Source organism: Apteryx mantelli, chromosome 12 (assembly GCF_036417845.1).
Source record: "Apteryx mantelli isolate bAptMan1 chromosome 12, bAptMan1.hap1, whole genome shotgun sequence".
NCBI classification, from domain to species: domain Eukaryota; kingdom Metazoa; phylum Chordata; class Aves; order Apterygiformes; family Apterygidae; genus Apteryx; species Apteryx mantelli.
The window spans coordinates 6968323-6984290 of NC_089989.1; the positions used below are offsets into that span (position 1 = coordinate 6968323).

Sequence of the window (15968 nt, forward strand, 5' to 3'; positions counted from 1 at the left end):
ACCCCCTTGTAATCCGCCCATCCAGTCCATATCTCATGAGTCTGGCTTCAAGGATACTATGGGAGATTGCTTTGAATCTCTGAATAAAATCAGGATAAACAACATCCACCACTCTACCTTTGTCTGCTGAGGTAGTCATCTCACCACAGGAGGCAGTGATGTTGATAGGACATGGTTTGTCCTTAGTTAATCCATGCTGACTGTTCCCAGTCACCTGCTTGTCCTTCATTTCCCTAGAAATGGAGTATTTGCTCTCCTTCTTTGCTGTCTAGAAGGTGGGCTTGAAATTTGGCTTTTTCCAGTCTTATGAACATCATCTGCTCACCATGACCTTTCAAAGGCAATAGAGAGTGACTTTGCAGTGATGTTGCAGCCTTCAGCGCTCTGGGATGTATCCTGTCCAGTCCCATAGACCTGTGCAAGTCCAGCTTGTTTAAGTGGACCGTAGCTCAATTTTCCTCTACCTTGGGTAGTATTTTTCTCCCCAGACTTTGCTATTAGGCACAGAGACATAGGAGACCTCAAAGCAGATCTTGCCAGGAAAGGAAGAGCAGAGAAGATACCAAGTATCTCAGTCTTTCCTATGTCTTTTGTCATGAGGTCACCTGCCCCATTCAGCATCAGTCACATATTGTCCTGGGTCTTCCTCTTGCTGCTGATATGAAGCCGTTCTTGTTGCTTTTCACATCCCTTGACATCATCTTCAGCTCCAGCTTTGACTTTCCTAATGACAGCCCTGCATGCCTAAGTGGTGCTCTGTTTTTCTCTCACGTCATTTGTTTCTGCTTTCACCACTCATAAGCTTCCTTTTTTGCTTTTGAGCTCCATCAAGAGTTCCTTGTTCTGGCAAGCTGGCTTTTTGCCATGCTTGCTCAGCTTCCTGCACATGAGGGTCGTCTGTTCTGATCCTCTCAGCAGGTTGCCCTTGATGATCAACAAGTTGTCCTGGGCCGGCCTGTCTGCCCTTCAGAGCAGCCTCCCATGGGATCCCACCTATCAGTGCCCTGAACAAGCTGATGTTCACTCTCTTGAAGTCCAGGGTTGTGTTTCTGCTACTTGCCCTCCTCACCTCCCTCAGGATCTTAAACTTCACCATCTCATGGTCCCTGCAACCAAGGTTGTCATCATCCGTCACATCCCTGATCGGTTTTTCCTTATGTGTGAATAGCAGATCCAGCCAAGCATCCCCTATAATCAGCCCATCCAGCATCCACATCAGAAAATCCTCCCAATGTATGGAAGAAATCTCATGAATTGCTTGTGCCCCACCATGTTGCCTTTCCAGCAGATCTCAGGGTTGTGAAAGTCCCCAGTGAGAACTGTGGCCTGTGATCATGAGGTTTCTTTCAGTTGTTCAAATACTTCCTCTACTTGCTTGGCAGTGTGTGACAGGAGCCCACCACAACATTCACTTCCAGTGCTGGCCCATAAGCTCTTGACAGGACTTGCTTGTTTGTTTCACGGCAAAGCTCAATGCACTGAAGCCATTTATTTGCACAGAGTGCAACCTCCTTTCCTCCAGTGCGTACCCACCCATTACAGCACTCCAGCTGTGTGAGCTATCCCACCCCATATGTGTAATCACGGTGACATCATTGCTCTGCAACTACCAACAGACTTCTCATTCTCACGTTTCTTTCCCATGCTGCTTGCGTTATTGGACAGGCACTTGAGCTGGGTCCCCTAGTTGCATCACTTTCTCAAGGGGCGTGTGAGAGCCTGCCCACTGTGGTCACCTGTGACTGGTTCCCTCCAGCTACCATTTCCTGCATCTCTTCAGGCTTTGGTTTCATGTGTGGTCATATGAAAGAAAGGATGGAGGAATCTGAAACGAGTTTGGAAATGTGTTGGTCAAAAGCAAAGGTCTCATCATTCAGGCCAAAGTAATTCAGTTTTCACCAGGTGTAGCTACATTACAGGAAGATGAGGGATTTGAGGGATTTGTGTAAGGGGGTGGGAGAGATACCTTCATAGATGAGTAGTAGAAACTGCATTGCAGAGAATGCTGTTGCGGATTTTGGAAAGGGTTACCTGACCTCTGTTCTCATATACCAGTGACACAGCCTCCAAAGAGCAGTGCGTTACACGCACAGTCAAGTGACAGACAGCTTGCTGACTTCTGAAGCAGTAACCTGAAATATAATGTGCTGTGTGTGTGATGATGATGTTAACTTTAAAATAACTAGTGTCACATGTGGCATGCCCAGCAGTTCAAAGGGCAGTAATCAGGAAATCTGTTCTAGCAATGCTGTGCAGTGAAAAGAGTCAACTGTTTGTGACATGTTTGTGTTTTCCTGGAATTGCTAATAGCTCTTGTATTTCTCAATGTTTTCCTGCAGTCAGCCACCCGCCTCACCCAGCACGCAAGAAGCAATCCAGGGGATGCTATCGATGGCAAATCTCCAGTCATCAGATTCCTGCCTCCAGACATCATGGGGTACGAATCAAGCGAAGAATAACTCCATCTCCACGCAAAACTCCAAAAAAACAGGCAGCGGTAGCAACAAAAATGCAGGCAAGCGGTTACTAAAGAAAAGCACGAAAAACAATGTTGACATTGAAGATTACGATGAAGATCAGGACCACTTAGATGCCTGTTTTAAAGATTCTGATTATGGTAAGCACAAAAAAAGCAGTCTGTGTGCGTGCAACCTGGTATGTATGTACGTATTTGCATGTTTGTGAATCTCCCCCATGTTTCTCATGAGACATTTTTTCACTTTTTTTGTGGTCACTGACAGTGAAATCAACTGAGTATTTTGTTAAGGAAGAGTGCAAATAGCAAGAGATCTGCACTACAAAATTAAGGGAACACTGTATGATGGGTAGACTGACTGTAGAACTGGTAGAGATATGGCCATCCAGGTAGGATGTATTTGGGGCATGTCACAATCAGAAGGGCTTAACAAGCACGGAAGCCCGCTGATGACACAGCAGTCCACCAGGGAGCATAGAAAGCAGTTCCAGAAACATGTGTCAGGTCACAGTACGTATAATAAGAATGTCCTTGTCTGCACAATAGCAGACATGATGAGAAACTGAATGTGTACTTGGAAAAGGGATCCAATGGTGTTTGGCAGAGAATACCAGCGTCTGAAACAGAAATGTGCGCAAAGCAAGTTTGCACCAGTTATATCAGCTCCATCGTCATAATCTGCAGAAGCAGTTTTGAAGAGTATAAAAAATGAACAAATGAAAAAGTAATAATGTGAAGATTAATAGGAATTGGAAAGCCTGGAGTCCCAAAGGGGGCAAAAGTGGGTAGTTTGTGCTGCATCAGAGTGTATTTGTTTGTTAAATGTTCCTGGCAATCATGGCCATCAGAAATAATCTGTTACGTCTGGAAAAGTGACATATGTTTTCACTCTCTCAGACATCAAGGCAAAATGGTGCTGCTGTGACACTTTGCAGAAGAAAGCACCCTAGGTGCCCTGTGTGTGCTGGCATGCAGCGGTAGTGCTGGAAAGTGCTTTGGAGAAAGGACAGCTCCATGAACGATTTTGCAGTGGTGTAGTTTACAGACAAGTGCCACATGTGCACAGGGCTCTGCTCTACTGAGGGGCGTTTTTGGTCGTTACGTATCTGTGCTGCCACTGAATGGGTAGTCTTTATTTTGAGTGGGCTTGGTTTCCAACAGCTCTGCTTGTGCCACATCTGATCAGCAGACACCAGTGTCAGTGGCCAAACGCCATAGTAATGGTAAAATCACCTAGCAATGTAACAACAGGCAAGAAAATCAAACTCATGTAGAACAAACTTGACAGAAAAGTCTGGGACAAAATTTAGACAAGTCAGGTGGTGTTTGTCCCAGAGGCCTCTAAAGGGTCCTTTGGTAGAAGGGTTCAGGTCCATCTCTTGGATACTCATAAACCAAGAACAGTTTTCAAGGTCTGCATAAACAGCATTATGCCTCATTTCTCTCTACCTGCCTAACTATGCTGGAGTCATAGGGTCAGGAAGGTATGGTGTTGAATGAAGCAGTTAGCTTCCCTAGCTCTGTGAACCTGATGGGCTTTCCTCACGCGAGGCAGGCTTGCAGTGAAGATTGTTCCCTGCTCTTGGGAGGGGACAAAGGAATATGGAGGTGAAGGAGGCTGTCCTGGTCTGTCCTGTGCATGAAGGCAACCATGAGTTGTCCTAATGTGAGTTGCCACTTGCTGGTATCACCCCACAATGAGGATATGGTTCAGACAGCCATGCATATGGGCAAGCCCCACAGGCACATAGGAGAGCATAAAGGAAGCGTGGGAGCCAACGTGTGTTGTGATCTCTCCTGTGTGTCTCCTTCCTATGACCGTTGTCCGTGCCAGGTAATATGAAAAGGCCATACCTGTGCTGATTCATAAGAACGACCAGTGCTACTGTGATAGATATTCATGGCAGATCACACATATCTTAGTCAAGTTGTTGTGGGTGGGAGTGTATGGAAGGTCTGTAGGATTTTTAGGAGTGTATCAGGTAATCAGAGTATTAATTTGCAAGCTGTGCTAGCACTAGGCAAAAAGTACTGCATGTGCCAGAGGGGCTCCTATTAAAATTGCAGCAAGGTTTGCTTGCAGCCGGCAGAAGCTGAATCCACAGCTACAGAACAGATCTGAGACATGGCACTGTCCTTCCCTAATGTCCATTCTCTCTTGTCCAAAGAACAGTGCCTTTTCAAGGAGGTGGCTGTCAATGCATAGAGTGGCTCACTTCCAGACCCTTTGAAGAACGGATTAACCTCATCCTAGTGGCAGGAGTACCTACACACCTGCATGTGCTTCTTTGACATCTTGTCATGCAAGGGGTCCTGAGATTTGCACAGAAGTGTCTTCAGTATCAGTCTAGCTTGGGATAAAGATCCCTAGCCATGCCTCTTCCCACTGTGCTGCTACTCCATAGACAAGAGGAAGACTGTTGGTTCCTGTCTGTGTAGTTTCACTGTGTATCCTAAAAATAGTTGGTCACAGTCTAATGACAGCAGCTCCTAAATACAGTCTGTGGATGAGAATAAGAGAATGTCCTCCGTTTGTGGGAGCTGCATCGCTGTTCAGCAGTACCTCTGGGGGACCTCACTATTCTGGCTGTGGTGCCGGTAGTCACCATACCTGAATAAAGCAAGTGTGCCTCTGCGCAGTGCAGACCTGTTTCTTGCACTGAAACTATTGTCTTTGTTTCTTGCTGTAGTTTACCCTTCTCTCGAATCAGATGAAGATAATCCAGTATTCAAATCCCGATCAAAGAAAAGGAAGAGTTCAGATGATGCCCCGTACAGTCCGACAGGTAAGTCCATACAGTCTGTGCTGTCCAGACTCAGGCTAAGCCATGCAGGTCGCTAAGGAACCAGCCATTTTTCAAGCACTGTGGAATCTCTAAGACCACAACTAGCAATTTCTCTCTATAATGCAAAGGATTAATCTTTTCCAGTGCAGTGGGAGTTGATTTCAAGTGCTCAGACTCAGCAGTGTCAGCCTTCCTCCATCAGTTAGCAGGGGAAAGTCATTCCTGGTTGGGTTATTGGTTTGTTTTTCTTCATGCTATTGGTGAAGGAATGATTGGCGGCCACCTTAGCAATGATGTAATAGTGAAACCCCAAACAGCTTAGTAGCCATTGCTTTTACATGGGAACTGTATAAACAGAAATGAGAAGAGAGCATAGAAACTGTCTCCTCCCATTTCAGCCAAAGTTGATGGTCTGGAGGATGTCTTTGTCACGGCTCATCAGAGGCAGTGACAGGCCAGGGGTCCCTAGAACCCCTTTTGCTGTCGCCTAGTGACAGAGGGGAGTCTCAGCAGCTTGCTGCGTGTGTGACAAAGAAGCCCCACATCTCACTGGCTTGTGGCACTGCATGTCCACCCACAGTGGATGGGACGGTGAACACTGTCATGTGAAAATGATGTTGGGAGACACTGATATCCTTAGTGTGGGCAGAAATCTCCCATGGCTTTGGCTTCAGGAGTGGAAGCAGTTTGTAAGCAGGCCAACGAATGTTAAAGTCAGGTAGCTGCAGGGTTACATTTGTCAGTGAAGTTATTTGACTGTGTTATGTCTTTATTGGCAGTTTCTCCCCAAAAGTCTGTAACTGGGTGGAGTTTGTCAGCACCTCCTGCCTTTGCACACATCCTGAGGAAGGAAGAGCAGAGGCTGCTGCATCCCTGGCTCTCCCTGCTCAGGAGGGCAGAGCTGTGCTGCCCAGTACGTGGTTAAGCTGCTCACGTGGGCACATTCTGCACGTCTCACCTCCATCTTCTTTCATTGTAGCGAGAGTCGGCCCCTCGGTGCCTCGACAAGATAGGCCAGTGCGAGAGGGCACAAGAGTCGCCTCCATTGAAACAGGACTTGCTGCTGCTGCTGCAAAGTTGTCACAGCAGGTGAGGTTGCTTGAGAAGTAGCTGTCAGTAAATTAAAGCCCTCCTATTCCCCAGCAACAGTCATGCCCAAATAGCAGTGCAGTGCCAGTCCTTACCTTACGCAAGGCTCAGCAGTCTCAAGGGAAATAAATGGGATGAAAGTCCAATAGTGTTGCAGCATATCTGACAATGCCACAGCACAGAGCAGGCAATGTATCAAAAGTGTATAGAAGTATGAGAGAGAAAGTATATCTACAGGGTTCTTGTGGGCTAGAAGGTCTAAGTGAATAACAAAAGGGGGCGCCCTGAAAGGAGTGTGCATGAACCATATATTGACATGTATGTGACAGTCTGACTGGTGTGACTGCTTTGCCTGTGAAAATCAGCTGCTAGGAAGCCTAAGGATTTACTCCTGTAGAGTTTTGGTGAACTGTGAGTATCTATGGGTCAGTTCAGCAAAGATATTGAGGCACTCCTGGGTGTTGATAAGTATCCTTCAGTGTCCGAACGGGTCAGATAGATGGTAGGTGCCTCATGCAAGTAGGCCCCACAAACGTAACACTCTGCAAGGTGCTAAGGTGACGAGGTCTGCTGGAGCAAGGTTGGCAAGACGGCTTGGGGAGTTGATGGGGACGCAGCCTTTGGTGGTGTAGGGCTTTTGTGATGGGTACTGTGAGTAGAAGAGCTCTAAGAGTGTGATAGCAGGTTTTCATCAAGAAGTGGGTGGAAGGTATACAAGGGAAACAGGATGGTGACAGATCAATTTTTCTCTCAGTGTGCATGTGAAAGTGCAGTTATAGGTGGAAAGATAATGTATGTGTCCATCAAAGGGATGTTTAATATCCTCCATGCTATTGCAAAAGAGCATGAAGATACCTGAAGATAGGAGGTGCCAGTTTATGTGGAGCATCATAAGGTTTGTACATACAAAAATCATGCTGGTCTCCCAAGGCAGGGTCATTTTGGTCCTGGCCAGCTCCCACTCACCGCAGTGTACACAGAGTAAAAAAAGAAAGAGGCTCTGCACAAAGTGCATACATAGATGCAAGAAAGGCAGCGTGTGCGTGCAGCAAAGAAAGAGAGCTGTGAGCGAGATGGTATCGGAACAGACCCTCAGCAATTTTTACATGGCAAACTTCGTTGCTTTTTTCATTGTGTCAGGACCCTAAGCAACGCTGCTGGCCCTTGCCATAGCTAAAGGTCTGCTGGGGATTAATATGAGCTTCATGTTTGTCATTTTAAAGGAGGAACAAAAAGGCAAGAAGAAAAAAAATACCAAAAAGAAGCTGTCAACCAACAACGCGAACAAACCCGCTCAGGAAGGCAGCTCTCCAGAGCCAAAGCTGGAGTCACATGCCAGCAGCCTCACAGATCACGAGTACACCGCAGGGGCCAGCACCTTTGGGGTCGCCCAGCCTAACAGGGGATCGCAGCCGATGGCGCCTGGTGTTTTCCTCACACAGAGGCGACCTTCATCATCCTCACAGAACAACGCCTCCGCCAAAGGTACCAGGAAATGCCTGGGGTTATGGTACAGGAGTGGGGAAGGGTGATTCAGTCATGTAATCCATGCACTTTGCAGGGCCCTCAAATGTTGTGTCTGCCATGGGTCTGTAAAAGTGTTTTGGCAGATCAAATCTGTTAGAGATCTGGCCCATGGCCTTCATTGTTCTGGCACTTTGTACCCAAATATGCATATTGCTGCTGGGCTGCTTGTTGCAGGACGTGAGGCATCCTATGCTAGGAAATATTCCCGAGTATGCCCGAGGTAACTAGAGCAGATAGGTGCTGTTCTTAAGGAAGATGTGCAGTTGTCACGTCACAGTCCAGCCTGTCTGATGAAGCCTTGAGATGAATCCATCATGGCTGTTTTGCCCAGAGTGAGGTCAGGAACTGTTGTGGTTGTGTAGTGTTTGTATACCAATACCTATGCACACATGTAAATGAGGAGATCCTACCCAGTGAGTGTAGAACAGTGTGAATCTGAAAACCCATCTTGAGAGCTGCCACAAGGGAGCAGAGGAATGTCAAACCTTGGGAGTAACACAACCACACAACCAAAACCAAGAGAGAGGAAGAGGTCGCTTGTCTGCTACAGGGAAAGCATTGTACAGCTGAGGCAGTCTTCGAGTCTGGGCTAGGTCCTCCTATTCTCTGCTTGAATTTTGCAGAAAAAATGTGGTAAAGGCAGGTGTGTGGGACAGGCAAAAAAGTCAGTCCGGTGCACTGTGTACTGTGAAAATTAAGTGTGCAGTCCCACTGGGAGAGGCCTTGATGTAAAAAGTGAGGTGATGTGGCAGATGATTTCCCCTATATTTGAGTGGAGCAAGTTAGAGGTAGTGCAAGATGTCCTGCAGACCTCTGAGAAGTGCCAAGCAGTAAAACGTCAGGGCACCTGAATGGGCCATGAAGTGGTGTGAACAAGAGGACATGTACAGCCAGTGAGGAATAGGGCCCTGCTAGGAGCTGGCCACGCCTGTGCCTATCTGCAGAACCAGACTGAAAAGGAAACACTTGCCTGGAATTGTGTCTTAGTGGTGAAATGGTGACATTAGTAAATCGCTCCAAGCAAGTGGAAGATGTGATGGGAAGAGGAGTGCTGAACAGAGCCGAACCCCAGAATCCCAGCCAGTGAGTGGGGCAGCCCAGTCAGGGCATCGTGAAGGCAAACTGAACAGGCATGTGGATCACACCTTGTCCATGATAGCTGAGTTCCCAAAGGAGGGAAGGAACCATGTGCCAAGAAAGTGAGTGGCTGACCTCTCAGGGCAAGGAGCATTTTCAGGACCTCCTGTGCTGGGCCCTGGGACAGTTGGGGGTACAAAGGGGACTTCAAAGCATCTCTCTGCATGGAGCACAGGAAAGTTCTGGGCCTGGGGACTACAAGATTGGGCATCACTGGGAAGGAGGGGAATGTGGAAGGAGATGGTGGGATGAAGCAGAGTTAGAGCTCTGGGGCCACTTTGTCATCAGGGAAGGGAGAGGACCCAGTCTTGAAGAGTGAGGTGAGACAATGAGAAATGAGGTTTTCCTTAACGTACTGCCATGCTCTTTATGGTTATAGAAGCACATGTCTTGTTGAGAAAAGGTATGATGTGGAGGCTCACAGCCTGCCATTTGGTCTGGAGTAGTCTGGTAGAAGGTGTCACCCATACTGTCATGGCCTTTAAAGCTGAGGCTCTTAATGCAGATTGGAAAACTGAAGAGGAGCCGACTCTGCAGGTATTGCACATGAGTACACCAGTAGCTGCGTGATGGAAAGGGGTGAAGATGTGCAAGTTCCTGTTGCGCCAGATAGTCCTCGGTATCTTGGAGGCCAGTGGAGTTTCTGGCTGTGAGTTACATGGTAGCTGGTGAGAGGTGGGGCAGAGATCAGCTGTGATACTTCCAGAAGTAATGGAGAAGACAAGTATGTGGGGAACACAGACCTTACTGTACTGCACAGCACATGAGCACAGGCCTGGACTTGTGGTCGTGTTTTCCTTTCATGCATGTGGGGACAGGGAAGGTTTCCCACTCCAGATGCTTGGTAATGCCTTGGTGCTAGCTTGACTATGTAGGAAGTATGTGTTTGCATGTGTGTGTGTGTGTGCACGCCTTTTCATTGGCCTTCTGACTAGGCTGGATGCAGGTGGTCTTTAGTGCTGGTAGAAAAGAGGGAAAGAGGAAATGTTGCAGAGCCCGGAATAGAAGCTATGATGCTGTGTGGATTGCTCTCAGTGAGGTGCGTGAGGGACCAGGCTTCCTCTGGCCAGTGCTTGGCCTGAGATTCACCATGTATTTGTGAGCTCAGCTCCCCTGTGCTGCTGGTCCCCCTTCCAGGCTGTGGAGAACTGTAGGAGAGGTGCCTGAGAGCCTTGGGGAGTGCACATGTGCATGGTGAAAGCAGGCACTATTTACAGGCCTGCTGTGTGTGCTGCTGGGTGGAGGAGCTGTGGGGGTGCCCGTGGGGGGGGGGAAGCTCTCCTGTGAGGCACTGAGGTATAGGGCAGCTTTGGAGTGTGGAGGTTGGACTGTCACTCTGTGGGGAAACAGGTTACCCATGAGCAATGCCTGATGTGTAATGAACCAGGGCACGTGGAGCCTTGGCGTCTGGCATGGTGAGGGTGCAGCACAGGGGGTCTCAGTGTGGAGGCAGTAGGTGCCCAGCAGATGCCCAGCAGAGGAGGGGAATGAGTTGTGTCTATACTGTGAGCACAGTGTGTTGAAAGGCATGTGTCCCTGGTAGACAGGTAAGTGACAGGAGATGCCCCAGTGATAATCTGTTATGTCCCACACACTGGGCTTTCCTGTGACGTGTTGTAACGCTGGTTGGTGGTTTGGCAGAGGCTGTCCCCTCTGAGGTGTGCGTGACATGATGCAGGGTGGTGGTGGAGGAACCTGCATGCGTAAGGGGTGATGGTGGCAGCCGTGGCGGTGGAGGTGCTGGAAGGGCCTGGGAAGGGCCTGCAGGGCTGGCTGGTATGTCCTGATGGGCTGGTGTGGGTCTGTAGCGTGGGAGTGGGGTAGGGATGGTCGTGGGGCTGCCTGGAAAGTGCCCTGGAGCCCAGGGCAGCCGGTGTGAGGCTGGAGGGGGGAACGGAGAGGCGCTTCTGGGGCTGCGTGGGGTGGGAGCGGCGGCGCTGCCCGGTGCGTGTGGCCCTCTGCCCTGCCGTGCCTCCAGTGGCGTGCTGGGCCCTTCACCCGCTCCTCTGGTCTCCTTCCAGGGAAACGCACGAAAAAGGGGATGGCCACGGCCAAGCAGCGGCTCGGGAAGATCCTGAAGATCCACCGGAACGGGAAGCTGCTCCTCTAGCCGCCAGCGCCGCGAGGCTGCGGCCGGGGGAGCCGGGCAGCGCAGCGCCCCCGGGACGCCGCCACTTAACTGATTGCCACCACGATAATAATCCCTTAACTTTCAGCGGTCGGAGTGTACAGAATCCTGCTATAAATATTTTTTAATATAGATGTCCTTTCTCAGAGTGCTGAGAGTGACTAGTCCGCAAAAAGTTAATACTAATCCGGACCGCGGAGGAGCACGCCGGCCCCGCCCGCCGGCGGAGACGCCGCGTCGCGGAGCGCCGAGCCGCAGCGCGCCGAGAGGCGGCCGCCGCCGGCGCCGCCGCCGCGCCTCTTCCCGCCCAGCGACGGGGTAAGGAGGGGCGGCGGGGGGCGGGGAAGGCCGGGCGGCCTGGGGCGGAGGCGGGCGGCCCTGCTCGGCGGGCCGGGGGCGGGGCCGCGGCGGCCGTTGCGGGCGGTGGAGGCGGTGGGGGCTGGGCGGCCGTTGGGGCGTGGCCCGCGGCCGGCGGGGGCTGGGCGGCCGTTGGGAGTGGCGGTGTTTGGCTGTGAGGCGGCGCTCGAGGCGTTCGGTGCGTTTCTCAGGCAATCCCGTGTCGTACTTTGTAGATGCGTTTCCCGAGGCATCCTTTTCCTAGAATGTAGCTTGTACATAGCTTTTGGAATAACAACTTGTTTTTTATAAGGGGAAAGTCTCTTCGGAGCTTCGTTTGTACGGGCGCCGCCGCGGCCGCGGCCCGGGCGGGGGCGGGGGGGCCCGGCGGGCCCGCGCCGCCGCCGATACCAGCTCTTTGTGTAACTTCTTGTACGAGGAGGGAGACAGTTATTTTACTAGCACCTTGTGGAGTGTTTCCGTGTTTTGTGACGATGTAATTTATTAATGTTTGTAGCTTTTTATATTTGTACATTTCTTATGGGCTTTGTTTATATACACACATTACCGGGGCGCGGCGCCCGCGGGGAACCAGAGCCACCCGCAGCCGCGGCCGGGACGGGTGAGGGCCGCGAGGGCCGCGCCGGCCTGGGCGTCGCGCCGGCTTTTTTTATTATGATTATTATTAGTATTATTATTTTTTCGCGACATGTACATTTCTAACAAAGTTTATCGTGGCTATCTATCTATGACGGTGTTTTATTTACCGATTCATATCAAATGCTCTTGTATCGAGTTCACGAAATCTAAGTAAGCCTAGAGCAAAGTTTAAAAAAAAAAAGCAAAGTAAACTATTTCAGGTTTTGTATACAATCGCTTGGGCCTGGCCTTTTTGTGGGGTCGGGGATGGGCAGGGTGCGGGTGGAGGTGCAGAGGGAGGTGGGGTGGGGGGCAGAGGCACCACGTGTCCCTCGGTGTCCTGTTTGGGTGGGAGGGACAGACGGGGGCAGGCAGCAGGCAGGGGAGGGCAAACAGGCCAAACCCCTGTCTGCCCTGTTCACTCTGCCCCCTCAGCACCACTGGTAGGAGCAGCAGGTGGGGAGCACCGCTGCTCTTTCACAACCACACTGCTGAGGCAGCACCCCATCTGCTACGCAGGACACCTGTGCCACTTCTCTCTGCTTGCCATACCACCAAAAGAAGCTCTGGCTTCTCCGACATGGCCTTGACTCCGCTCCCTTACTATGCACCCTAGAAAGGCTGTTCCTCAGTTTGTGTACGGGTAACATACCCCATCACGCACCCGCGTGTCTGCCCAGGAGTGCTCTCATCACTCAGTCTCCCCAGGACAGGCACACACACTCGTTTCCCTCTGCTTCTTCCCTGCCTCTTGGAGGCTACCAGCTGCTACAGGCTTCTCCTTCTCGCTCACTGAAACTTCACCTAAGTCACCATTTCCTTTGTGCCATTTTTCCACATTGACCCTCTTGTCCCTGGGTCCATTTTCCAAACGTTTCTTCATTATCACAAGAGAAACTGAACATGATATGAACAGATACGTGCAGCCACTGCTGCTCCTGCAGTCCTCTTTCCTGACACAGGGGTGTTCACATCTCTCACATCTAGGCTGCTACCTGATACTTGGCAATATTATGCTGGCAGCAACACAAGCAGAGACAGCTGACCCAGCCTGCACACAATTACCATGAATAACAAAAGCAATGAGGTTTGTCTGTTACTCCTTTTGATAGCCCTGACAGGCTCAAGGTTAGCATTGCAGAGTCCTCTACCTAGAGGTAAGCAAGATGTGGCTTCAAGCCCCTGTCATGTTGTATGTGCATGTACTACTGAGATAATAGATGATGATGGTAGGGTGGGATAACATGAATCGCTTCACTGACCACGTCTCTTCAAACAGGTGCCTTTTCATGAAGCTTCATCCAAAATAATTCCTTAAGAAGCACAGACAGCAAGCCAGGCCTGCTGCTGAGGGTTTGCTTTCCTTTGGGGAGGTTTTGTCTCTGAAATATGCTTTGTGTCTGTCCCAGGCCAGAATGATACACACCAGGGAAAAGCAAAGGCCACATGTGCACAGGAGAGGTGGTTACCTGATACCACCTGCAGTAGAAGGCATCGCAGAATGGGTCCCAGTTAGATGTGTCACCTTTCAAACCAGGCAACCAGTGATGACACATAAGCAGTGGATGAAGACAGTGTTTCCTGGCAAGGCTCTGAGAACCCGTTTGGACTGAGTGAGCTGAAAGAAGGTTGAGAAATTACTTTCAGCCAAGGATAAGCATGACTTTTGGCCAAGGACTAAGGTCCACCTCACTGTCTGCTTATCTGGTTCGTCTATGAGGATGTCATGGGAGACAGTGTCAAAAGCCTTACTAAAATGGAGATTAAAGAACATCCACTGCTCCCCCCTCATACACCATGCCAATCATCTTGTTGTAGAAGGCTACCAGGTTGCTTAAGCCTGATTTCCCCTTCATAAAGGAAGGCGAAATGCTGACTACTCCCAATCACTTTCCTGTCCTTCACATGTCTGGAAATGATATCCAGGATGAGTTGCTCCATCACCTTCCCATTGATGGAGGTGAAGCTGAGCAGCCTTTAGTTCCCCAGATCCTTCTTGCCCTTCTTGAAGATAGGGGTGACATTTGCTGTCTTCCAGTCCTCAGGAACCTCTCCTAATCGCCATGACCTTTCAAAGATAAAATAAGAATCGCTTTGCAATGACATTGACCAGCTCCTGCAGCACTTGTGGGTGTATCCCGTCATGGCCCATGGACTTCTGCATGTCCAGTTTGTTTAAATGTTTCCTAACCTGATTCTCCTCCACCAAGGGTAAGTCTTTCTTGCCCCAGACTTCCCCTTTGGTCTCAGGGGCCTGGGATTCCTGAGGGCCAGTCTTACCAGTAAAGACTGAGGTGAAGAAGGCATTCAGTACCTCTGCTTTTTTCATGTCCTTTGTCACCAGGGCCCCTGCCCCATTCAGCAGCAAGCCCAAATTTTCCCTAGCCTTCCCTTTGCTGCTTATGTACTTGTAGAAGCCTTTCTTGTTGCCCTTCACATTCCTGACCAGATTCAACTTCAGGTGGGCTTTAGCTTCCCTAACCCCATCCCTGCACACTCAGTGTCTTGCTATTCCTCCTGGATCACCTGCCCCTGCTTTCACTGCTTGTACTTCCTTTTTATGTTTGAGCTTAGGAGCTCCTTGTTCATCCATGCAGGCCTCCTGCTGCCTTTCCTTGATTTCCTGCTTGTTGGGATGGACATTCTTGAGCTTGGAAGAGGTGATCCATGAACATCAACCAGCGCTCTTGGACCCCTCATCCCTCCAGGACTGTATCCCATAGGATTCTTCCAAGCAGGTCCCTGAACAGGCCACAGTCTGCTCTCCTGAAGTCCAGGACTGCGATCCCACTCTTTGACCTGTTCCCTTCTCACATCCATCTCCTGGTTGCTGCAGTCAAGATTGCCCCTGACTTTCACATCTCCAACCAGTCCGTCCTCTTTTTTGTAAGTATGGGGTCCAGCAGAGTGCCTCTCCTTGTTGGCTCCTTGATCACCTGTGTGAGGAAGTTGTCATCAATGCACACCATAAACTTCCTGGATTGCTGTGTTGTCCCTCCAGCAGAAATCAAAGTGGTTGAAGTCCCACAGGAGGACTGGGGCATGCAAACGTGAGACTTCTTCCAGTTGTCTGAAGATGGTCTCACCTTCTTCCTGAGAAGGCAGTGTATAGCAGACACCCACTATGCTGTCACCCATGTTGGTCTGCCTGCTAACCCTGACCCATCAACTCTCAGCTGGCCCCTCACCTGTCCCCACTCAGAGCACCATGCATTCCCGCTGCCCTCTCACATGAAGGATAACTCCCGCTCCTCACATTCCTGGCCCGTCCTTCCCGAAGAGCCTGTATCCATCCACACAGCACTCCAGTCATGTGAGCTATTCCACCACGTCTCTGATCCCAGTGAGACTGTAGCCCTGGAACTGCACATGGACTTCTAATTCCTCCTGTTCATCAGGCACTTCTTCAGAGAGGCATCCTGGCATCCTGATTTCACAGAAAGGGTACGAGAGTTTTCCCATAATGCAGTACCATAGGCACTTCCTTATTAACACGCATACGCTTGGGGTGACTCCACCTTTGCTCTGTTTTGTTGATGAAGAAGTCGCTCTTCTGTTTACATCCCCCCAGACCCTTTGCTCATCAGCCCTGTCCACCCCTTCCTCACTTGATCGTTGGTCATTCTCTCTCTCTCTCTCTCTCTCTCTCTCTCCCCCCATCATTCTTAGTTTAAACCTCTCCTTACCAGGTTGGCCAGCTGTTGGCAAAGATACTTTTGCTCCATGTTACCAGGTGGAGCAACACCCCTCCTCAGGCCCTTTGCCCTCACCGGCAGGATTGAGGAGATGTATGTAGTCCTGCTTGATACTTTCCAGGCAGTATCATTGGTACCCACATGGAAGAGCAGCT

The 15968-nt window shown here is 50.1% G+C and overlaps 1 protein-coding gene across 4 annotated transcripts in view; it reads left to right on the forward strand.

Moving 5' to 3' along the window:
* The window catches only part of PHF2 (PHD finger protein 2), a 105893-nt gene extending 94474 nt beyond the window's left edge, over positions 1-11419 (forward strand). For 2 of the 4 annotated variants that reach the window (XM_067303804.1, XM_067303805.1), the window contains exons 18-22: positions 2340-2617; positions 5167-5262; positions 6242-6351; positions 7575-7836; positions 11037-11419. In XM_067303804.1, coding sequence (XP_067159905.1) covers positions 2340-2617; positions 5167-5262; positions 6242-6351; positions 7575-7836; positions 11037-11125 — 835 coding nt within the window. In that variant the 3' untranslated portion in view covers positions 11126-11419. The remainder of the gene's footprint in view (positions 1-2339; positions 2618-5166; positions 5263-6241; positions 6352-7574; positions 7837-11036) is intronic. The other 2 variants (XM_067303806.1, XM_067303808.1) reach the window with 2 other exon arrangements.
* The last annotated feature ends 4549 nt before the right edge of the window (positions 11420-15968 follow it).